At 42.6% G+C, this 24,818-nt stretch overlaps 2 protein-coding genes across 2 annotated transcripts; both read left to right on the forward strand.

Annotated features, from left to right (window-relative positions):
• The first annotated feature begins 3,077 nt into the window (after positions 1-3,077).
• On the forward strand, positions 3,078-12,089 carry LOC306916120 (elastase-1-like). Its single transcript, XM_079493860.1, has 9 exons — positions 3,078-3,511; positions 4,764-4,929; positions 5,482-5,576; positions 6,787-6,896; positions 7,179-7,295; positions 7,753-7,889; positions 8,257-8,399; positions 10,324-10,476; positions 11,406-12,089. The coding sequence occupies exons 1-9, from the start codon at positions 3,410-3,412 to the stop codon at positions 11,640-11,642; spliced, it is 1,260 nt and encodes a 419-aa protein (XP_079349986.1). The 5' UTR covers positions 3,078-3,409; the 3' UTR covers positions 11,643-12,089.
• A 1,042-nt stretch (positions 12,090-13,131) lies between these two features.
• rad51ap1 (RAD51 associated protein 1) lies at positions 13,132-23,559 on the forward strand. The gene is made up of 9 exons (XM_079494256.1): positions 13,132-13,391; positions 13,801-13,853; positions 15,673-15,808; positions 16,840-16,946; positions 17,034-17,123; positions 19,175-19,312; positions 19,654-19,848; positions 20,944-21,156; positions 22,436-23,559. Exons 1-9 carry the CDS (start codon positions 13,375-13,377, stop codon positions 22,561-22,563), a joined length of 1,077 nt encoding a protein of 358 aa, XP_079350382.1. The 5' UTR covers positions 13,132-13,374; the 3' UTR covers positions 22,564-23,559.
• The last annotated feature ends 1,259 nt before the right edge of the window (positions 23,560-24,818 follow it).

A 24,818-nucleotide genomic window follows, 5' to 3' on the forward strand; every position in this document is an offset into this window, starting at 1 on the left:
GGGGCCAAAGAAAGCGAGACACTTTACCCCCCTCAGATTTGAAGGCTGGTACTACAGCGGATAGCGGCGCGGTCTAGATACCGGAAGGTTCCCAGTTCGAACCAGCCGTCCGACACGTTAAAATTACCACCGCTGAAATGCCCTTGAACAAGGCATCAACCACTACGATGAAATGTGTTCTATGAGCAGGGCCTGGCTGGAAACAAGTTCTTGAGCTTAGCCCAGATACCCTGGGTAAATATAGATTTCATTTCATTTCATTTCATTTCACACATTAGCCAGACAATTCATCTGAGGTTTAGACCATTTTTTACCAAATTGGTAAAAAAATTATTACCAACTGGACTAATTATCCAGCAAAATATATATTATTGGTTCAATTTGAAATTACAAAAAGAGATCTAACATAATGTATTTTTTAATCCCATCAAAACATTATTTTTAATGAAAATATCCCATTTACAAGCTTCAAAAGCGTGGAATCGCAGCATGTTGTGAGCTTGTAGGTCGGCTATTTTCACCATTTTTGAAATAGCGCTTAAGTAAGTTATTGTCCCTCACGCAAGGATTTCATGCTCCACGCGGAAGCGGGATTGAACCCGGGGCACCCACTCGCCAGACCAACTCGCAACCTGTCGTGCCAATAGGGCTGAGCCCAATTGGCAGGGCTGATGCTGTCTGGGTCTTGGCTGGGGGCTACACATGCACCTATGGTACCACAGCACCTCAAAGGCCCTTAAAACAATTGGCTCCAGACATCCCAAAGAAGATACCCATGTACCTGTCAAAATAAATCCTTAATGTCAACAAAGTCCATGATGACAACACCAGAGGGAGTTCCACAAACCACATTCAACCCAGGTTCGGCTCAAATAAGGGATTAAACTGATTTCGCTCCTATGCCACTAACATGTGGACAAACAACAGCTGTTAAGAAATGTGAATCCCTAGACTCCTTCAAACCCCCCCCCCCCCTTTTTCCCTCACTGTATATGTTTCTTTTCCCTTTTTACCTCCTTTATTATGAATTCCTGTTCTGTCCTTTGTCTATATAGAAGTGTCTATTTGTACGTCTCTAAATATTTTTGATGAATTGAACATGGTGGACCCTATTGGAAACAAATGTAATGCTTAATTGGGTCGTCCACTCACAGTTAACAGCCTTTGTATTGAGTTTGTGCTTGAAATGTACTGTAATTCTGCAAACTTAATTAATAAATAAATAAAAGTTAATAAATATTTCAATCAATCAATCAAAACTCTCAAAGAGCACTTATGGGTGGCTGCAATTCAAAACTGGCCCCTGTAAAAAAGTGAAAGCCCCCCCCCCCCCTTTCTTCTATGTGTTTAGGCTTATAGGCTAAATGTTCTGATGAATTGAAAATGGAGGACCCTTATGTAAACAAGTCTTAGTGCTTTTTCTGGTTTTATCCTCTTCGCAGTTTGTGTATTGACCTGTAGCATACTTTCATTGAACAGTAGGCCTACCCATTCTACAAACCGTTAATACATTTTTCAATCAAAATCGTCTGGGCTCGTGCTGCCCTCTGCTGGAATGCAGAGGCCATGCTGGAATGTTTAAGTGAATTCTCATTTCTCAACAGCAAACTTTAAGGTCTTCAAAGTTAGCTCACCGACACAATTGAGTTTGTTTGTATGTTTTATTTTTGGCTTTTGTGTAAAGTCGTTTAGCCTACCGCACCCCCACCACCATGTGCCCAACGGGGTGTGTGTGTGTGTGTGTGTGTGTGTGTGTGTGCGTGCGTGCGTTGCCCGACTGCGCGAGAGCGCAAGTGTGTCTATTGTGTAAACGACAGTGAATCTTTGAGGCAGGCAGGCAGGCAGGCAGCTCTGTTACATTCCCATCATGGTGTTAATTATTTAGCGTTCTGTTAAAAAAAACAGTCAAGGTTTTCAGTTCAACAGGAGGATTTGAAACGGCGCGAGCAGAATGTGATCCAACACAACATACGGGGGGCACGCCATGGTATGTTTTTTATTGCAGTTTTAATTGCTGTACCGATAAAGTCTTAAAATAACATTCTACTTGATTTTCAGATTATCTAGCCTACCCACTGATTAGGCCTAATTAAATGATTGGTATAGGCTGGTGCATGGTGGTGAGCTTTTGCTTGGTGCCTGAGCCCATAGATATTAAGAAATAGATGCCTCATTTGCCGCTGCAGTTCATTGGAGCGACGTGTATCCCAATGAAGGCGGAAGTGCAGTGCTGAAGGCTTTTTTTTTTTTTTTTAACAAATCTTTATAACAGTCATGACCGTATACATTACAATACAAAACAAGACAAACAAACAAACAACAAAGTTATTAACAATACAACATCAGAGCCAGGGGGATTAGATTACTAACAGAAAACATTAAAGAGTGAACACAAAGCAACAGTTCTCCGCAGCTTTATTATTTAGAAGTGCCGAAGGCGAGTTTTTTATTCCTATGATGGGAGGGAATTTGGAGCGCTGTGATTGGTTGTCAGTGGAGTAGGAAGCGCTGGGTCTGTGTTTTGGACCGCACACAAGTGTTTATGCCTACTAGTACTCTATGACTAGTACTAACCCTATCTCTAACTCTAACCTAAACATAACCGCAAGCAGGGGAGCAACGCATCCCTCACCAACCTTAATCCAAAAACTATTAACGTACCCCTCACCAACCTTAATCCAAAAACTATTAAAAAATCCGCGGTAGTAAAAGATGTGGCGGAGCGGTAAAACGAGCGCTCCTAAACCTGAGCCACCCTAGGAATAAAAAACTAGCGTGCCGAAGGCATTTGCTGAAGGCGACTGCGTCGCTTCCCAAGTGACGTCACTCATGTGACTCCTCCATGTCTCTCGCTGTCACTCAAGTGACTACTGGCCAATCACAGCGCGTCTTTTCCGGGACTTATGTTACGCACGCGGAAGCCTGACAAGCTTCCGCTTTGCTTCCGCTATTCTTCGCAAGGAATGTCGGGAAAATAGTGCCTTCAATTTTGACACACGCCTCAGAGCCGGAAGGGGCGTCTATGTATATATGTCTATGCCTGAGCCTGGCAGACTGCAGCATAAGATTCTACGAATTCTAGATTCTAGAACAGTGGTTCCCAAGTGGGGTCCGGCGACCCCCAGGGGTCCTTGAGGCAGTTCCAGGGGGTCCCCAGCTAAATGATAGCACCAAATGGACCATTGTGGGTCTGTAATTCTGAGAGTGTACACATGAAACCAAATGGACCCTACACTCTCAGAGTTAAATTAACATTGATTTTATAATATAAATTCGGGGTCCCAGAGATAGAAATGCCATTAAAGATGGTTCCGTAGCCTAATGCATGTCAAACTGGGGGGTCCTTGAAATTAAACGGGTTGAGAATCATCTTCTCTTGGTTCCCTGACACTGTGGCACATCCCTTCAAATGGTGGTCTGCGGGCTAATTAGTGTCAATTTGGGGATCCTGGACATGAAAAAGTTTGAGAACCACTGTTCTATAAGACAGTGGGCACCACATTTGGAAGAAGTGAGTAGGCCTACTTGGGAAAAGTCACATGAGGTGGTTGGGGGAGATGACTGGGCACTTTAGGTTTCTTTCCTTCTTGGGCAGACGTACTGGGCATGTTAACTTAAGTATACTTATTCATGGTACCCAGACTTCAGTATTCATGGTGCTCACAGCCCAATCTTCTCTCTGTTTTGATGCCCTGTATTCCCTGTGCCCTGATTTCACAAGTGCTACCTGGCTGGTGCCCAGTATACTCTCCTGGGCCCACAGTGTTTTGGTGACCACTCTTTGTGTATTTCTCTCAGCCGACAAGTCTGACCTTGTGCTGCAACTAATCTGCAAGGTTGCACTTAGAAACATTGTATCTTTGAAGCATTGCTTTATAAAGCATTGCATGGTTATACTCAATATTTTTTTACTTAAGTAAAAGTATCAATACCACAATCTATCAATACCACAATCTAGAAATAGTCTGTTACAAGTAAAAGCCTGGAATTCTAAAAGTAGCCTACTTGAGTAAAATGATAAAAGTATTGATATCTATAAATGCACCATATGTCTCTCTCTGTACGTGTGTATGGCTGTAATCCACATAACTCGAGAACCGTTCGCCAAATTCAACACATGCGTTCCACACCCCCACAGGGAGTGCAGTGCCCGGTCAAGTCGTCGGACCCAGGGTTGTCCAGAACCGCCACAAAAGTCCTCTGCCCGGTTTCTGGACAGGGTCCCAGGGTCCATATATGGAGCTGACCTGACCTGACATCACAACACTCCATATTTGGGCATGCCTGACCCAGAACTCCATATATAGCAATAAAGGGACACAGAGAGACAGATACATAAATCTCCATATATGGGCATAAAAGGGACACAGACTGATGGGTGGAACGGGTACTCTGACACAGGTACAACGGGTATTGTAGCCTGACACTCAGTCTTAATGGGCGTGGCTAGCGATTCAGGGCTGGAGCCAGGCTACGGGTATATGGATCTCCAACTTCCATCGTTACTGACTCGGTGCTTTACAGCCGGGCACCGGTCTAGTGTACTTAAAGTAACAAAAGTAGAAAGTACTCATTATGCAGAATGTCTTGTTTCATATGTGTATGGAAAAAAATATTTTGAAAATAGCCAACAAGAACATTTATCTTATTAGCTTGTAGATCGTCTATTTTCAAATCATTTTCAACATGTGTGTGTGTGTGTGTGTGTGTGTGTGTGTGTGTGTGTGTGTGTGTGTGTGTGTGTGTGTGTGTGTGTTTTCAAGGTCCAGTTCAATTCAGATGGTTCAGTCCATGTACTTGTCTTTGTCCTAGCGGGGCTAGGCCTAGATATTGGTGTGCGCTGCACCCCAGTGACAGCCATTCCAACTACAGGACCACCAACTGCTGTTGTACCAAGTGCAGAAGGTGGCTTAGAGTCTATCAAGTATGGTACATTGCTTTTTTTCCGGACTTCTAGCAATATCGTCGCTGCTCTTCTTAATACTTTTCATTGGTTCATTATAGTCCAAGAGGTGCACGCACATCCAAAAAATGTTGAGAGCTATTTTTGCTACTTTTGTGTGACACATCATTTACGAAAAAAAAGGAGATAAAAGGTTTCTGCCTGACAGCAGTGATATAAGAAATGTTATAATGTAGCCTACAGTACAGGCCCATACACCCACGCACATGTACACACACACACACACACACACACACACACACACACACACACACACACACACACACACACACACACACACACACACACACACACACACACGCTTGCCCGTTTTTCTTGCCCTCACTTTCCTCCCGGCTACTACAGTGAATTCAGTTCGCGGAAGTTGTTGTAGGGCAGGCTATGTGGGGATTATCTGACGCGATCTGACACATGCCTCTTGCCTCAATAAAGTACATAGAGTTTAAGTCGTTAAATAATGAAACTGAAGTTTTTGGCACAACTTGGAAACTCTTGTCTTCCCCACGACTCGTCCTCAGTGCCTGCTGACCTTGACCCTCACTATCTGGAGGACGTTTCTGCGGAGGCTGTTGTGGGAGGCAACGAGGCTGCACCCAATGCTTGGCCCTGGCAGGTAACATTTTAGCAATCTGGTTCCATTTGCACACACACACACACACACACACACACACACACACACACACACACACACACACACACACACACACACACACACACACACACACACACAGAGAAATATGTGTAAGATATGTTGCCATGGTCAGGTCACGTGTAAAGCAATCTGAGTCTGAGAATCCAACCTTCTTAGATTGTTGAAACACTCTAAGAAGGTTGGATCCAAAGGCTTTAGACACTTTCTCAACCACTACACTCTCCAGTTGGCGGGTCGAGCGGTGATTGGCCAAATCACTGCCCCTCTCATCCAGGCTTCCAGCTATAGACGAATCCACGGAGGGGTGCCCCGGCCGCAGCCACACCCGGCCAACAGGGAAGGGAGTGTTCTGCCGGCCAGGTGCAGCCAACCAGCGCCGACCACACCCCAGCAACCGCCGCGCCCAGGGCACTCCCCCGTGGACCTGCCCAATGTGCCCATTGTCCTTTCTCTTATGCCAGAGCCAACAGGAGGCTCTCTCTGCCTTGTGTGTTCTTGGAGGATTGCAGGAACTGAGAGGTCTTTAGGACTATGGTTTGCCTCCTGCCTGCTAGGGTCCTCCTACGTCTCACCAGACTGTTGGTGCGGTGTGCATGCATCTGTCCTTGTCCACACTTGGCCCTACTCTGGTGTATTTGAGTCAAGGGAGCCTTCTCTGTGTCTGTATCACTGTCGTTGTCGTTGAATCTGTCCTAGCGAGTTAATAGTTACTTTGTAGATTTTGATTATTATTTACAAAACAGAAACATACATTTCCCACTTCAGCCCTATATTCATTTCAGCCATTTGGAAATAGCTGATCTACAAGCTCACAATGTGTCGCAATGTGACGCATTGTGATCTTGTAGATCAGATTTCTAAAGATTTTTTTTTATACATTTTATACATTTGAGAACATTCTGCATAATGAGTACGTTCTACTTTTGTTACTTTAGGTATATTTTGATAACAATACTTTTGCTCAAGTACATTTTGAATTCTGGACTTTTACTTGTAACAGAGTATTTCTACATTGCATTATTGATAGTTTTACAATCAATAATGTGTAAACACAACGACCACTAGTGGTTGCCATACAGCACAACTCTGCTAATGCCTGAACATCTATCTCTACAGTATGAAGCTTAAATTACCTTTCTTTCACTAGCACTGTATTTGTGTTGTGTCTCAGATCTCGCTTCAGTATCAGGACAGGAGGACTGGCAGATACATCCACGTGTGTGGAGGAACCCTGATCGGGTTGAACTGGGCCATGACTGCGGCTCACTGTGTGGACTGGAGGTAACATAGTTTAAATACTGCATTCACTGTATGTGGAAAAAGTAACAACTAACTGTATACTTTATTGGCCATATGGATTTGAATTACATTTAAGGTTTGGCTTATAAGCATGGAAAACACATTGATCATAATGTGTGACTGTGTACATATGCCTACTTTCCTTTAGGGCATTTTAATGCATGTGAATGACACATAAGGGACAGTGAAAAGAATACACAAAGTGAGAATCCATGTTTTGATGTTAACAAAATCTATGTCAATTGTTTGTGTGCAACAACTCAGGTCCGGGGAATGGCGTGTGGTTGTTGGCGAGCATGATCTGAACAGGGACAGTGGCAGGGAGCAGGTTATGAACGTCAGTGGTGTCCACATCCATCCCACGAGAAAGACGGCCAGAGGGTGGGTGGAACATCATACTATTTATCATAGATTTCAAGAAGACCCCTAGACATTCAAAGTAAATATGTTTTCACTGACACACACAGTAGCCTACAGTATATTGTGCTGGTTGCCCTGGAAGATTGTGTCAAGGTGTATTGGTTACATTTTGATAATGTAGCCTATTGTTTTATTTTGAACAAGAAACATCTAAAAGAAATTTAAAATTAAATAATGGGTTGAGATGCTGTCAAAGTACAGTATATGGCTTGGTTTGTATTATAAGTATAAATCAGACTTTAATAGTCCAGCCGACAGCTGACAGTATACTGTAGTGACTACAGTATACTGTAGTGACTACAGTATACTGTCAGCTGTCGGCTGGACTATTAAAGTTGATAAAGACCACAGACTACAGTGTAGTCTGTGGTCTTTATCAACACAACACCTACACTGCATGTGCTTAAGTTTCTCTTAGATATGACATTGCCCTGCTGCGCCTCCACTCTGATGTCAGCCTGAACCATTATGTCCAGCTAGCTTACCTACCACCTTCTGGACACATTCTGACACACAACACCACCTGCTTCATCACCGGATGGGGGCGTACTTCCAGTGAGTTGGGATATTACATACCGGTAGTCGTTGTTGGATGGAAACCTTGTAGGCCTATGTAAAAAAACGTAACTTTTCAGGGAATGGAACAAAATTGATCCAATGTAGTTGTTATTTAGTCACAAGCTGTTGTGAATCACAACCCTTCATTGGTTAAATATTTATAAATCCCACAGACCTTCAATTTCAGAAATCTTCAAATAATACCAAAAATAGACAATCTACAAGGTCACAATGTGACTGCTGCGAGCTTGCTATTTTCATGACTTTTTAGAAATCATGAAAGTGTGTGAACTACTGATTTAGAAGGCATAATTTGTAGAATCGGCTTCAGCTTTTTGAAGCATTTTCCCTTTTCCTTTCACAGCTAATGGACACCCGTCTGCCCAACTGAAGCAAGTCCATCTCCCTCTGGTAGACCACCGGACCTGTACCAGAGATGACTGGTGGGGACCAGCTGTAACGGCCGCCATGATCTGTGCAGGAGGTGGTAATGAGGCTGGCTGTAATGTGAGTGCGCTGGACATAAGAAACTATCATCACTTGATTTATGGCCGCAGCAGTTCATTCATCCTGCAGTCAGTTGGAATTATTTATTTATCATTAATAATAACAAAAATCATTAAAGGACCACTTCACCACTTTTATTTTTTTCTTTCAATTTTATCCCACGATTTTGCAACCCAGTTTTTTCACCCAGTGCCAATTATCGCTACACTTCCTCTGCCAACCTGGGGGGGCAGCGGACTGACCTCATGCCTCCTTCTATGCAGGAGGAGTCCAAGCTGCTTCTTTTCACCTGACAGGGGGGGATTTCCCTGGCCGGACGTAGCGCATGGAAAGAACACGTTATTCCGACCAGTTCCTTTCCCCTCCATCAGGCGCCCCGGCTGGCCAGGGGGAGGTAGTTTTAGAGACCAGGATTACTGCATGTTTTTGTGAGGGTATACCCTAGGGTACACGGGGGGAAAACATGCAAACTCCTCACAGAAAGGCCCTTTCGCCAACCCCACCTCGGGTATGGGCACTGATGACGCGGAGGAGGGAACACGCCCCCAGCGCCCACAGCGTCCCCAGCGGGAATCGAACCCAGGACCTTCTAGCTGTGAGGCACTTCACCACTTTTCAAGCTATCTTCATATAATAGGTCCTCACAAATAATCGTGAAAAAATGGCGCAATTCTTTTCTACTCGGTCTGTGTCTCATAGGAGGGCTGTGGGCAGTTCAGAAACCGTCCTCCAGTGACATCATCGATGGGGAATACAAGCTAATAGAAACTGTAGGCTTTCTAGTCCTGAAAAGTTGCAATGTGAAAATGGAAGCCATCGTTCTCACGATAATGAAAATCTAAACATTTTTGTAAAAAAATCTTGTTTAAAAAAAAATATGCCTAATGATGATGTCACTGGAGGACGGTTTCTAAACTGCCCACAGCCCTCCTAAGAAAACAACCGTGCAATTTTATCATGATTATTAGTGACGACCTATTAGATAGGTTGAAAAGCGGTGAAGTGGTCCTTTAATAATTTATCAATATTTACCATATTCATAGCCAATAGGTGGGGGGAGCTTTAGAATGATGTATATAATAATATAACGTTTAAAATCTTGAAACGTATATGAAAGTATGAAACGGCATGTAATCACATGCTGTTTATGTATCAGTCACTGGGTCCTTATAGACCAGACAGTTGCCTTGTGGTTAGAGTGTCTGCCCTGAAACTGGGAGGTCGGGGTTCGTTATATTGCATTGCATCGTGTATATGTTTGTGTGACATGTGGATTTCATTAATATGGACATTTAAAAGGAATTACAGCGTGACTGTCAAAAAGGACATTTCATATACATCCATGGTGTTTATAAATCATGTTAAACGGTGTTTTGTTTGTGTGGTTTCATTTATAGTTTTTCACGGTGGGGTAAATAAAGAGCCCTTGTGTCAGTTAGAGCGTTGTCTATTCTGCATCAGATGAAGATTGTTTAGGAACAGTTTATTTATCAATTATTTGTGGTGGTACTTACATTTGTAGGTCGCGGTTTCCATGCGGACATAGATCAGGGCTGCACAAGGCAATCAAGTCTAGATCGGCACAGACTCGCTCTTGAGGGCCTTATAAGCCACTTCCACTCAAGGCTGCTTGGTTTCGGACGGCACTTAATAGGGCGCAGCCTCACGTGAACGTGCATATCGAGGGCAAGTGTGTAGGGCGACTGGCGAGGAGGCGGTTTCAAAAAGGGCCATGCCTCCCTGCTTGTTACTCCAATGGGTTGGATTGGGGGTAAAATCATCTAATGATTCCCGAGCGCGAGGCACGCTGTGGCTCACCGCTCCAAGAAATGGGTCAAATGCAGAGAACAAATTTCACTGCGGTAACGTGTGTGACTAATCGTACGACTTTGACTTTAGACACTTTCTCTTTCTGTCTGCCTAGGGTGACTCTGGTGGCCCTCTGAACTGTGAAGTGAATGGCACACACTACCACGTCCTTGGCGTTGCCAGCTTTGTGTCCAGCGAGGGCTGCAATGTCCCTAAGAAGCCCACTGTCTTCACACGTGTCTCTGATGTCACAGAATGGATGAACTCGGTCAGTATAAGATATGTAGAAAGGTGATTTTATGAACCCCATATAGATTTGAAGCGACATCATACGTATTGAATCCTACTTGACTGTGGACTCCAGTGGTTTCTTTTTAAAGATATTTCTTTGGCTTTTTGCATAATCGGAATTGCTTTCGTTTTAGTCTAGTTTTATTCGACTAAATATCCTACAATTTTAGTCAACTAAATCTACAGTTGATTTTTGTTGCATGCTGAAAATAGCCAATCAACAAGCTCACAACGTGTCGAAGTGTTGTGAGCTTGTAGATCTGCTATTATCAAAATACCTGAGCGCAACCAAGCATAAAATGTATTTTAGTTCTACTAGATATCTTCTAGTCCCTCCCTAACATTTAGTCTAGTTTTTATTTGACGAAATTGTCTGGTATATTTATATTATAAATTGTTATATTTAGTCTTAGTTTTAGTCATCATAGCTTAGACGAACTTATCACTGCTGCCACTCAGTAGCATATTTCATGGTCTCATCATTTTCTTGTCAAATGTGTTAAATAGAATTATTCTGGACCAAACTGAGGTCTATTAGAATATAGATTATAAAATCATTAACCTCGGTCACCAGGCTTTCCACCTCGGAGGAAAGCCTGGTCTGTGTTGCAAAATTGCTGTGTGAACCGGTCTCGAGCGGATGATATCGTTACGTTATGTTGTAGTCATTGTTTTGTAGTCATCAGGCAGGAACCATCATATGGAACTTCCTTTCCCTCAAACCGGAAGAATAACAATAAAAGCTCTGGTAGCCTGCGGCTTTTATTGAGAAAAATCGGTTTGAGGGAAAAGGAAGTTCCAGATTGATGATTCCTGCCTGATGACTACAAAAAACCCGAAAAGGAATGCTGCCCACTGTGCCCAGGCTATAAAATCATAGTCTGTCTCTTGTTCGTCTGTTTGCAGGTAATGAACGGCTGCTGCTGCAGAGTGGATGTCTGCCATCCTGTGCTTCTTTTTAGTTATTTTGTTTATATTCTTTTTTTCTTTTTAAGCCTTTCCTCACCAGGACCGCCACTGGCTTCCGGTCAAGTAAAGAATTTCAAAAATACTCCTCACTACCTAGTTACCTGCAAGGCCTTCCTTCACCAACCTCCCATCCAGTGGTGGAGGAAGGAGAAAGTGCTCAGATATTTTAAGTAAAAGTACCAATGCCACAATATAAAAGTAAAGGGCCTGTGTTCAAATGTTACTTGAGTAAAATAACAAAAGTATTGACATTGAAATATACTTAAAGTACCAAAAGTAAAAGTATTAAAATGTTTGAAAATATCAGATCTACAAGCTCACGCGTTGCAGCGTGACATGTTGTGAGCTTGTAGATCGGCTATTTTCAAATAACCTATGTATAAAATAGGGCTAAAGTGGTTCATGTTTGATTGATTGAACATTTTATTCACAGTATGTACAATGGGTATAGCCTACATACACACGAAAAGCACAAGTCAATAGAAAAACTGCTACGAGGATGAAACCAGAAAAGCACTAAGACTTGTCTTAGTGCTTTTCCGGGTCCTTCATTTTCAGTTCATCAGGACATTTAAAGACGTACAAATATACACTTCTATGAAGGAGAAGAAAAAAAGAGGAAATAATCATAATATACAGTTAAAGAAAGTAAAAAAGGGAAAAACATGTACAGTATGGGGGAAAAGGGGGGGGGGGGGGACTTTGAAATTTTTTACAGGGGCCAGTTTCAAATTGCAGCCGTCCATATTAGGTGCTCTTTGTTATTATTATTATTATTACAAGTTATTATTATTATTATTATTTGTGAGCGGTTTTGAAGGAGTAGGGATTCACAGCCATTTCTTAATGGCTGCTGTTAGGGTGTTCCACATTTAGTGACATAGGAGCGAAATTAACTTAATACCTTGTTTGAGCCGAATCTGGGTTGAACGTGGGTTGTACTACGTATGTATCATGTTGTAAGTTTTAAGATAATTGTACTAGTGGAGTAGAAGTGATGCTTGATGAAGGTCCGACTGACCGAAATGTTGCAATAATGTATGAATAAAGGTTTTGTATTGTCAAGACGGTGTGCGTGACTCTCCTCTTTCCTACTAGTGAAGTAGAAGGTTCTCTGGTGACACTGCAGCTAATGCTTTCAAAGATTTGTTTGACCAGACCAGTAGTGTTATGTAAATTGTAAAGTAAATGTTTTTTGGTTTTGTTTTGGTGGGCCCCTAAAGTAACTCTGAGAAGCCACTGGGGGTCGCTGACTCCCTGTTGAAGAAGACCGATGTTTAGGCCTCTGCGCCGCGGCTACTATAGACTAGACAAGAGCCATATTTAAACTTAAAGACATTAATACGGTAATTGTAGCATGCATTAGACTACACCACCGTGGCCTCCGTCATTTGTATACAGTTCAATTACAGCTTTTAAAGTGATACAATCTGATCCCCAGGTCTGTAACGGTCAGAGACGTTCGCCTGAAAATGCAGCTTGTTTGCTTTAGCAGATTCGACACGTTTCTCTTCCGGAAAATAATAAAACATTCAGCTGCAGCTGAAAAAACCCAAATACATTTGACAGGTCAGAATATTTATTCGCAAAAAGTTTAAAATAGATATATTATTTTAACAAAGGATACTGTTGACATTTTATTCTTTAACCGTCAAATCACGTGCGGTGAATCGTCAGATGGGTCAACAAAGCGTCACAGTGTTCGGGCGGGCTGGTTGAAATAGTTCAGACGAGTTGTTTATTTTAACGTGGTTTCAAACAAACTAACGAACTAGTTATATTTAGTTTAGTTTCAGTCTCACTTTACGTTACACCGTCACTGCTACCCGTCGACACGGAGTGAATGTGATTGTAACTCGCCGTTAACTCGAACAAGAACAATAACAATAGCATTAGCATTATCACTATGGATCGACCACCGAGGTTTGTAACTGACTTTCATTTTGTTTTGATTGTATTGTTCCACTTTGGCAATGTAAACATATGTTTACCTTTTGAATCGGATTGAATTGTAACCACAGCTATTCTTAAAGTTACATAAAAGCTATAAAAGGCTTAACGTGAGAAATACACTTTAAGTTTAGCCCCTTTCGGCACCCTTGTTTACCTTTTCTGTATTTTCTGTATTTGGGGAGACTAACTAAATACAGAAAAGGTAAACAATGTTCCCGAAAGGGGCTGTTCATTAAAGTAGCTGTATGTATGTCGTCGTTGTACTGGTACATTAATTAATGACTTAATTCATGCTTGGGGAAATAACAGCCGTGCAAGCTCACAAAGGGGTTATTTCCCCTTAAGATACATGGTCCCTATAACTTTAGTTTTCCAACAGGAAAACAAAGATGGTCAACTATTGTGATTCCCAAGACTTTGGCGATGACGATGGTGAGTTTTGTTTCATGCATATTTAATTTCAATGCATTCATTTATTCATTTTCAATTCATACAGGAATATGCATACACACTTAATGTTACACCCGCAAAAGGAATAATGGCCTTAGCCTAACACAAATGATAGATCGAAACAACCATATCAATAAGTTAATAACCATGATCCTGGTTATGTAGTGATAATGAACATGATTTTACCCTTTGAGCGCATCACTTGGATTCCAAAGTTGTATGCTTTCAGTGTATTCCTCCCCTATCACAAGAATAACATATTCAATAATGTCTACTTGGAGAACATGTGTGAGCTTTTCCAAAATGAGGTATAGAACACAAAGCAAACTTGAAAGTAAAAGGCTTATTTGACATCCAGCCAATGCGGAAAGATGTAATGATGACCAAGCTTGAACAGTACTATTCAAGACTATTCTCTTGACTTATATTTGTTTCAATTCAGGTGACGCAGCCTGTCAGGTCTAGGGGATGTGGGCTGTAACATAGATACAGTACATACCATAGACATATAGAGCATCGATTCAATGTAGGTTTAAAAGTTCATCTTAAATTGAGTGCTTCATGTTAACATTCATTTCTGCAATCTAGTTTGCTGCTTATTCAGAATGGCTCCACCACCATTATTATTTATTGAGGGACAGATGGTAGGCTTACAGGAAATGGGGGAGTGACATGCAGTAAAGGCCATCGGGATCGGGAGTTGAACCCGCTGCACACTGCCAGATTCAGACTACCGGCCAAGGTGCCTGGGGCGCTGAGCCACGGCCCAGGCCCCACCACCATTCTTCATGGTGGAGAGTTAAACCACTGGCTCTAAAAGTGGGGGTTGGGGGTCCCTGAGGGGTCCCTGAGTTAGAGGTGGTTCCAGGTGCCCACAGCTAAATGATTGTTATAATAATAATCTTTATAGAGCACCGAAGTCTGACGTCACTTTCAGTAGAGGGCACCAACACACAGGTTCATGTATTTTTTTATTTGCATTGAAATCTCCATAGGGCGATTTTAGGTCGCTTTATATAAGAACTGTGTTTGAAAAATAAACCGACCACCCCGGCCTTTCTGTCAGGGGAGTGACTGTGCGTCGTTAATGAAGAAAATGGAATTAATGTGGCCGCAAAAGCCTTGAAACTACATATGAAGGCAATGTCGCTGCTAATATACGTCACGCCCAGCTGTCAACACATTGCGTTCCTGAGATTCCTCATTGACGTAAGCTCAGCTGGTGGTGACTCGACTCGTACTAACCACGAAACATTAAATATCAATAAAATAAACGTAATTGACATTCAGTTTCTGTTGTGTGACGGGCAGATGCAGTCACCCGCCTACCCGGAAATGTAGTCTCTGGGTTGTTTGACTCGTTTCTAACGCTTATTTTGTTACTCTTTGGGTATATTTGTACATTTCCACCTTCAGTCGATGCTTCATATCCATATGAGTGAAAAGGCCGGGGTGATCGGTTTATTTTTCAAACACAGTTCTTATATGAGGCGATCTAAAATCCCCCTATGGAGATTACAATGCAAATAAAAAGTACATGAACCTGTGGACTGACGCCCTCTACTGACAGTGACGTCAGGACTTCGGTGCTCTATTGTCCCGAAGGATATTCGTCTTCACAGTCAACAACACAGAGCACAAACGGCAACCGTGTACAAATGGAACCCTATTGGTCTGTAACTCTGACTGTTATGTGTGGCCTAATTCATACCAAACTGTGTGTCCAGGAAATTAAAAAGTTTGAGAACCACCAAGTTAATCCTCATCATCAGAGTTGTTTCTTTCTTCTCATTTGAATTAGATGACTTTTCCAGCACGAAAGCTCCCCCACGCAAAAAAGCCAGAGAGGAACTGAAACAACAGAAGATGAAATCATCAAGCAAGTACTCTAGTCAAGAAGACAGTGATTCACAGTCCAAAATAAGCAGCCAAGACAGGTGGGGAATACATAATGCATCATGTGCAATGAATGAGGAGGGTTTATTTACTGCATGTCTGTGTTTTATTAAACCATCTCTGTCCGGTGGAAACCTCATATGTCCAAAACTGTTACTTTCCAGGATTCAAATACAAAATTAACAGATCTACCAGCTTGACACGCGTCGCTTGTGGATCTGATACTTTTGATAGTTTTGTGATGCTGCAGTATGATCAAGTAGGGCATTGATTTATAGAACACACAAAAAGTTAAAATATGGAGATAAGATGTTTGCCAACAAAATGCTTTTATTATAAATGTTTTATGCTGTATAGGAGGAACATACGCAGAGGCATCCATATTACAGTGTCACATTGTCAGGTTTTGTAATCTTATACACTGTACCTTTTATTTATTTATTTAGATTTTCTTCTTATTGTTACATGCAACGCCTTGTGAGCTTGTGTATTTTGCAAATATTTGAAAGTATAAAATAAGGCTCAAGTGTTCAAACTAGGAAAAGACAACTCTTATCGTATTAATTAATTACAACCAAAATACCAGATGATGATTGATGGATGATTATATCAGTGCAATATATCGATATTGCCCATTCTCTCGAATGTGTGTCCAGTCATCTTCTCATCTTCTGTACTGAACAGTCACAGTCAGAGTCACAAGCTTTTATGAGGACACTTGATGTTGAAAACAAAGTGAGCCTGTTGTAACATCAGTTTAATCACTGGCCTGTAGCATGCAAGGTTGATCACAGTTCCTGCTCTAATTAGCATACTGTACATGTGACAGTAGCCACCACGTGTAAACATACAAACTCACATGTAAGCTTGTAGATCTGATATCACAAATTTTGCACTATACCTGTGTTTGGTGGCAGACCAAGTCAGTCTATTATATAAAAGAAATGCCAGTTTGTTGATATTAAATAACTTAACTTAACACTTAACAATCACTAAGAAAATTATTGATTGTTGCAGGCCTACTTGAAATAAGCCTGAACTTCAGCTGAAATTCTGTCCTTTTGGTTTAAAGAAAGCCATTGGTTGAGAAGGTGTTAAAACGGGATCTAGAAGCTGCCCTCACGCTCTCCTTGCTGCATTCTTCAGATGGGAAAGAGGATCAGTCTCCCAACGCCACAGGTGCAGTGGTCAGCAAAACACACCTGATTACATTTTGTTGACACCGATAACCGTGTGTGATTGTTGCATATTTCCTTTCTTTGGAAGATGTCGAAGAGTGTCCAACGCAAGACGATGAGAATGTCCCTCCATCCTTGCAGCACATTTCCAACTGCAGTGTGAACATCGCTGTTTTGGGTATTTTGTTTTTTACCAGCACCTATCCTTTATGCTATGGTTGGACAAAATTAAATATTATACTTTGACCATTTACCTTGATATGCAACACATTGTGGACTTGTAGATTGGCAATTTTCAAATATAAAACGGGGCTTAGATCTGTGTTTCTCAAATGGGGTATGTGATAGAAAGTGAAGTGGAAAGTTTTGCGAACAGAATTGGCCTGTGCTTGCGGGAGAGAAGCCGGGCGGGTCATTGCCACATACTCCTACAGGCTACTCCTACGGGAGAGAAGCCGGGCGGGTCATTGCCACATACTCCTACGGGCTACTTCTACGGGAGAGAAGCCGGGCGGGTCATTGCCACATACTCCTACGGGCTACTCCTACGGGAGAGAAGCCGGGCGGGTCATTGCCACATACTCCTACGGGCTACTCCTACGGGCTGTCAGCAGGGAGTGTTGGGTGGGAGGAGTAGGAACATACTCCTACGGGCTGTCAGCAGGATGTGTTGGGTGGGAGGAGTAGGAACATACTCCTACGGGCTGTCAGCAGGGAGTGTTGGGTGGGAGGAGTAGGAAGAAGGGCTGTCAGCAGGGAGTGTTGGGTGGGAGGAGTAGGAAGAAGGGCTGTCAGCAGGGAGTGTTGGGTGGGAGGAGTAGGACGAAGGGCTGTCAGCAGGGAGTGTTGGGTGGGAGGAGTCCTACGGGCTGTCAGCAGGGAGTGTTGGGTGGGAGAAGTCCTACGGGCTGTCAGCAGGGAGTGTTGGGTGGGAGGAGTCCTACGGGCTGTCAGCAGGGAGTGTTGGGTGGGAGGAGTAGGACGAAGGGCTGTCAGCAGGGAGTGTTGGGTGGGAGGAGTCCTACGGGCTGTCAGCAGGGAGTGTTGGGTGGGAGGAGTCCTACGGGCTGTCAGCAGGGAGTGTTGGGTGGGAGGAGTCCTACGGGCTGTCAGCAGGGAGTGTTGGGTGGGAGGAGTAGGACGAAGGGCTGTCAGCAGGGAGTGTTGGGTGGGAGGAGTAGGACGAAGGGCTGTCAGCAGGGAGTGTTGGGTGGGAGGAGTAGGACGAAGGCCCTACAGCGCTAGTGTGAAGTGTAGGGGTTCCTTTCACGCAGTTTCACAAATTGCAGAGTAGGACTTGGCCTAACAACAGTTTGGTCATGAGATTTTATTTTTGCTTTAATCCATGGAAATGCTTTTATGCTATTTTATTTGGAACATATTGACATATTGTTTTTGTGTCAATATGTTCTAACCAAAATGTTGAATTTAGATAATGGGGGTGCTGCTAAGATTCAGAAATTGCAGAAAGAGTGACTGAAGTAAAAAAATCTGGAAGGCCATCAAGTAGTAACGCGTCATTTCACCCGTAACAATGATAACTTAAAGGACCACTTCACCACTTTTCAACATCTCTTCATATAATTGGTCCTCACTAATGTTCATGATAAAACACCAAAATTTTTTCCTAACTCAGTCTGTGTCTCATAGGAGGGCTGTGGGCAGTTCAGACATCCGTCCACCAGTGACATCATCGTTAGGCAGATTCTTTTTAAAACAAGATTTGTTTTAAAATCTATTTAGATTTGTATTATCGTGAGAACGATGGCTTCCATTTTTGCATTGCAACTTTTCAGGAAAAGAAAGCCTGTAGTTTCTATTGGCTTGGAATCCCCATCGATGATGTCACTGGTGGACGGGTTTCTGAACTGCCAACAGCCCTCCTATGAGACACAGATTGAGTAGAAAAAAATTGCTGTATTTTATCATGATCATTAGTGAGGACCAATTATAGGAAGAGAAGTTGAAAATTGTTTAAAAAGAAATAGCAAATCTACAAGCTCACAACGTGTTGTGACGAGCTTGTAGATAGGGTATTTTTTGACATGAATACAAGTGTATTATCATGAATACAAAAAAAACAATCATGAATACAGGTGTGCCAGGTGGGTCTGATGTGCCTTGGGCACAAAAAGTAGAAAACCACTCATCCACATCGCATAATAGAACAATTTAAGAACAGAATGAAGAAGGATCACAAGTGTTGATAGAATACCCTTTCTCCTGCAGGTCTGGAACAGATCACAGCAGAGCAGGGTTCACACTGCTCCCCATCCAGACAGAGGAAGGCTGCCTGCAGTGCACAAGAGCCGCACAGGGCCAAGTCGAAGGAAGACGATGAGGACTATCTGCCCAAAATGACACCAGGTTAGGGCAGTGGGTCCGAGGCGAGCGCTTTGCAATGGGGGGTCAGATCAACATATCCGCCTGGGCAGACTGCTGGGCGAGCGCTGGAGCTTTGGCATGGGGGGGTCAGATCAACATATGGAATTAATTCTGTACTGGCCATACCCATATGGCCAGTATGTCTTGAGTGTACAGGGTTTGATGAGGTCAGATCAACACATGGAATGTCAGAACAGGTCAGCTCCATATATGGAGATCTAAAGGTGGCAGCGGGGGCAGTGTCTTGTGTACAGGGTTTGATGATCTAATCTGCATTGTTTCTCTGCTTTCGTGTGATAACGTAACACTGACTTTATGTTCAGATACAGACAGCGACGACGATTTCAGCGACGCACCCGAAAGTGAGGATGAGGAGTTCACTGTGAAGAAAATCAACAAAACCAGCAAGAAGGACAAAAAAATAGTAATAATAATAAAGAAGACCCAAGCTCCCCCCAAGACCCTTGTCTCTAAGAAAGAAAAACAACCCTCCAAAACCGCCAAATCACATACAGCAGGTCTGTCTTTGATATTTAGTTTATATGCTGTAGTTTTTTTTAGGGCTGCAACAGTTAATCAAACTCATTTGTGTTGTCCTGGACAGTCAGCTCTCGTTCAAAACACACATCACAGCTGTCACTCGATCCTGTAGGTTTACACTCATAACATAACATACGACGAATTAGACCGTTCCTCACCCAGGAGTCAGCCCAGCTCCTAATCCAGACAACAGTCTTGTCAAAACTTGACTATTGTAACTCCCTCCTTACTGGCCTACCGGCATGTGCACTTAAGCCCCTCCAACTGATCCAAAATGCCGCAGCTCGCTTGGTCTTCAACCAGCCAAAATCCTCACACGTCTCCCCCCTTCTCTGCTCCCTCCATTGGCTCCCGGTCGCCGCCCGCACAGAATACAAAACTCTGATGCTGGCATTCAAAGCAACCAAAGGCATGGCTCCCCCATATCTTACAGGTATGATCGTACCCTACAAACCCTCCTGCGCACTCAGATCAGACAATGCAGGGACGCTGGAAGTACCTTCACTAAAATCTTCCGCCGTAGTCTGAAAACCCACCTTTTCAGACTCCACCATGGCCCGTAGCACTTGCCCTAGCCCCTTAGGTAGCACTTTATGTAGACTTAGATAGCATTTTTAACAGACTTATAGCATGTTACGTAGACGGCACTAGAATTGCATTTTATGTAGGCATAGCACTTTATAGTACACATGTATAATGTATAATATAGTATAGTATGTATAGTTTACATATATAGTTTCATGATATAGATACTCCACTGTTACGTTCTTAGCTTACGCTTGTTTCATGATAACTACTTTTTATACTGCTTAATGTAAGTCGCTCTGGATTAAGAGCGTCTGCTAAATGCCTAAATTGTAATTGTAAACTCATTGATTACCGTATATAATTTTATAACCACCACACAAGTCAAGAACAATGCACGTGGAACGATGCAATTGGGAATACATGCCCTACCCAGTTATGCAGTAGCCAGCCATTATACCCGTTTTCAGAGTACTCGCTTTACCCCGTGGTTAAGAATACCCAATACCATTCATTTTTTAATGGTTATTGGTCAATCTGTCCCACAGCAATCTCACAACCAGGCAGAAGTCCTCCCCCGACAAAGATCTCACAACCAGACAGAAGTCCTCCCCCGACAAAGATCTCACAACCAGACAGAAGTCCTCCCCCGACAAAGACTCCATCCACTTCCAAAAGGCCTGCCATCTCTGGCAACACACCTGCATCTCACCCTCTCAGCCCAGCAGGTGGCAGCAGAGTACCAAAGTGGACTCCTCCAGGTATGACTTGACGGATTATACACTTACTTATATTCAGCCCCAGTGGTGTCATGCTCGTAGAACACAGTGGCTCCATCAAAGAACAGATTCATTCGTCCAAAGCAAACTTTTTAGTGTCGCTAGTGTGCACTGTGCAGTAAAGAAGTTTGTCTGACTGTTTTAAGTCTACTTTCGTGTTTGTGTGTCTAAAACTCTCATACACTATTTAACAAAATAGGCTTAGGCTATGCAGCTGTTCTGTGTGCATGCCGCGATGCGCACATGCACGCGCGGTAGCGTGTGTGTGACGTTCCGTGGTACCAGAAAAAAAAGCACCATGACACCACTGTTAAGCCCCTCCTTTTTCCCTGTAGTCTACAGTACACCATATAATATCTCTTCGATGAAAATAGCCTATCTACAGACTCGTGAGCTTGTAGAGCTGCTATTTCTGCCAAATGTTTGCCACAGAATAGGGACACTGAGGTAAATGTAATTAAGGCAGTTATCTCAAAAAACTAATTGTATGCAATAGAGCAGTGGTTTTCAACCACTATATATAGGCCCACTATATATTCAGCATTTTAGCCACGGACCACCAAAGATTTTTTTTTCCCCCCACAATTCTATGCTGTATTTAGGAGTGATAACGGGCAAGATGACAATTCTTATACATTTTCAAATTGTGTAGACTTCTTGCAAATTAAGTAATTCAGATGTTTAACAATCCTCTCAAGGACCACTGGTTGAAAACCACTGCAGGTGTGAATCTGCATTGGCCACAATTTGAGTGGTGTGTGTGTGAGAGAGATCACTCTCCTTCAGTTCAGACATAAATGTCGACATTGGATTAAATGTTGTAAACCAAAATAAATAAATGGTATAGACCTAGCCTACCGGTTGTGAACCTTTTGAGAAGGTTCAGTACTCAAAAACAAAACCTTAATACTTGATTAAATACATCTTTACAGCTTTACTGCTACAATATGCAGAAATCAGGTTTTCACATAGCAGCTGTAAAACAGGACACTTCACAAACTGAGTGCACAGTAAAACATCTGAATGCTCACCTAACCAAATTAACCCATGAACATAGACTGTGCCTATAACACTTGGTTGGCCAGCGGACGTGAGGTGAAATATGACCCTTTTTGCTTTCCACACAACTCATCTCATTCAATTGTGGTAGCATGTAGAAGTGTTTTAGAAAGTGTTGGATTTCCTATTGAAACACAGTATCGATACTTGAATTTCCCCATGGGGATCAACAAAGGTCTATTGTCTTATGTGATGTCTTCAGGTCAGGTGGGTAAAAGCCCCGGGTCATCGCAGACGGTACCAGGAAGGTCTCCGGGACAGGGACTCAGACTAGGATTGTCCCGCCGTGTCCGGGTCAAACCTCTACACCCCAGTGTCACAAGTCACTGAGTCATCTTGTCACCCACCCGCCCCGCGGCTCTCCTAATTCCTTCCATCTGTGGCAGTGGACGCCAGCCAAACTGTTTTATTTTATTTTCGTGTCGGTGACATTTTAAAAAGTAAAGCATCCTTGAAATACAGAATATTGTCACTGCCAGGCGGAAACCTTGTATGTAAAAAAAAATAAGCGGTGCTTTTCAGGAAAAAATAACCTGCAGTTGTTCCAATGGATATAATGTTTATGATTTAGTCCCAAGCTCTTGTTAATATTGTTAAATGTTTGACATCCACAGATACACGTAACCACTTTTAATGTCACTTTCAAGTAAAAAATGCCCGATCCTCCAGCTTCCAACGCATGTTGTGAGCTTGTATTTAATTTTTCCTACTTGTGACACTATTGTATGATGATGTAGGGCATTAATTGACAAAACAATAATAATAAATAAACATATAAAGTTGAAATATGGACATGCAAGGTTTCTGCCAGACGGCAACAATATCCTTTTCTAGAGCAAAATGAAAACGTTCAAGGCATAGTCAAGAGATTGTGATTTGACGACTTGTTCCAGATTAGATTAGGAATGTAAATGCAATCTCACAGCTGTCATAGCAGTAATTGTCTCATATTTGTTCATCTTCTCAATGGAGGTTCATGTTTCAAACTCACAAACGGTTGATCATATTGGAGTCGATTGCTGGTTGCACACGTGTTTTTATACACCTCCCCATTGTGTGTATCGAATCGATTAATGTCAAACCTTCTTTTCTTTACTCTTTAGTTTGAAAGAAAAAAGAAACATGTATATTCTGTACATTTAATTAAAAGTATTTAAATGTGTTAAACATTTCCAAAGTGCATGATTCATCATACTGTAGGTCAAACTGTTACATTTCCTGAAATGTAACAGTTTGACAGCCACGATATATTTTCGATTTTCTTTGCAAATTGATTTGTTCAGGAAGAAATCGGACTAGTCAATAAAATGTTCTTATGTACAGATATCTTTGCTTTTTGTTATTCAAGAATATGCCGTAAAGCACTGACTAGAACACATTTAAAGGTTAGAGGATATTTGAAATTTAAATTTGTTTTAGTCAGAAGTCTCTTTCATCCAAAGCCAGATGTGGCAACCACACCACCAGCGTAGCTGAATTCTAGAACCCCACAGCAGCCAATGAGCATTGGATTTTCTTTTTATTCCTCATGATTGCTTTACTCTACATAGGCTGTTTATTTTCTATGTAAGAAAAGAAAAAAAGCGCAAAATAATTGAGAAAATAGCCAAAATTCAAGCTCAGGCACAGGCCACCAACATTCTCGCTTCCAGTGGTGGAAAAAGTACTCAATTGTTTTACTTAAGTAAAAGTATCAATACTGCAATGTAAAACTACTACCAGGTAAAAAGTCTGGAATTCAAAATGTACATGAATGAAAGTACAAAAGTATTGGCATCAAAATGTACTTAAAGTACCAAAAGTAGAAAGTAGGCCTATTCACTATGCAGAATGAGAATGTGCCATCACAATGCGTCGTGGTGCGACCCATTGTGAGCTTCTAGATCGGCTATTTTCAAATGGTCAATCGGCGTCATCAGTGCCCATAGCCGAGGCGGTGTTGGCGAAAGGGCTACTCTTTGGGAGACTGGCTCAGGAGGTAGAGAAGGTCATCCAATGATCCATGGGTTGGCGGTTCGAATCCCGGCTCCTCCTAAATTGCTCCTGATGTGCTGGTTGGTAGCCTACCTTGCATGACTTCCGCCGCAATCGGTGTATGAATATGGGTGACTGTAATGCACCTTGGATAAAGGCGCTATAAATGCACCATTTATTTTCCATTTTGTGTGGAGTTTGCATGTTCTCCCCGTGTCCCCTAGGGTAGGTACCCGGGTAACAGGTACGGTCGCCCCTTTTCCATCTCGCCCCACTACCTATAGCTGTAAATAACAAACGTAAAGGGGCGAGTCGTTTAGTATCCGGTACCCGTAACAGGTAATTAAAACATTTCGCGGGAGCGAGTTGGTAAAGGGGCGAGTCGTTTAGTATCCGGTACCCGTAACAGGTAGCCTATGCTCGCCCCTTTTCCAACTCTCCCCCGCGAAAAGTGAAGAACGGTCGCCCCGGAATTTCGAAGCCGTGGATAGCTCGCCCCCAAAGCGTGGATATCTCGCCCCACGGCGTGGATATCTCGCCCCAAAGCATGGATATCTCGCCCCATGTTTATTTCATGTTTATTTTACCTTATTTCTCATATTAGAACATTT

This window comes from Electrona antarctica (genome assembly GCF_951216825.1).
Source record: "Electrona antarctica genome assembly, chromosome: 23".
Taxonomy (NCBI): Eukaryota; Metazoa; Chordata; class Actinopteri; order Myctophiformes; family Myctophidae; genus Electrona; species Electrona antarctica.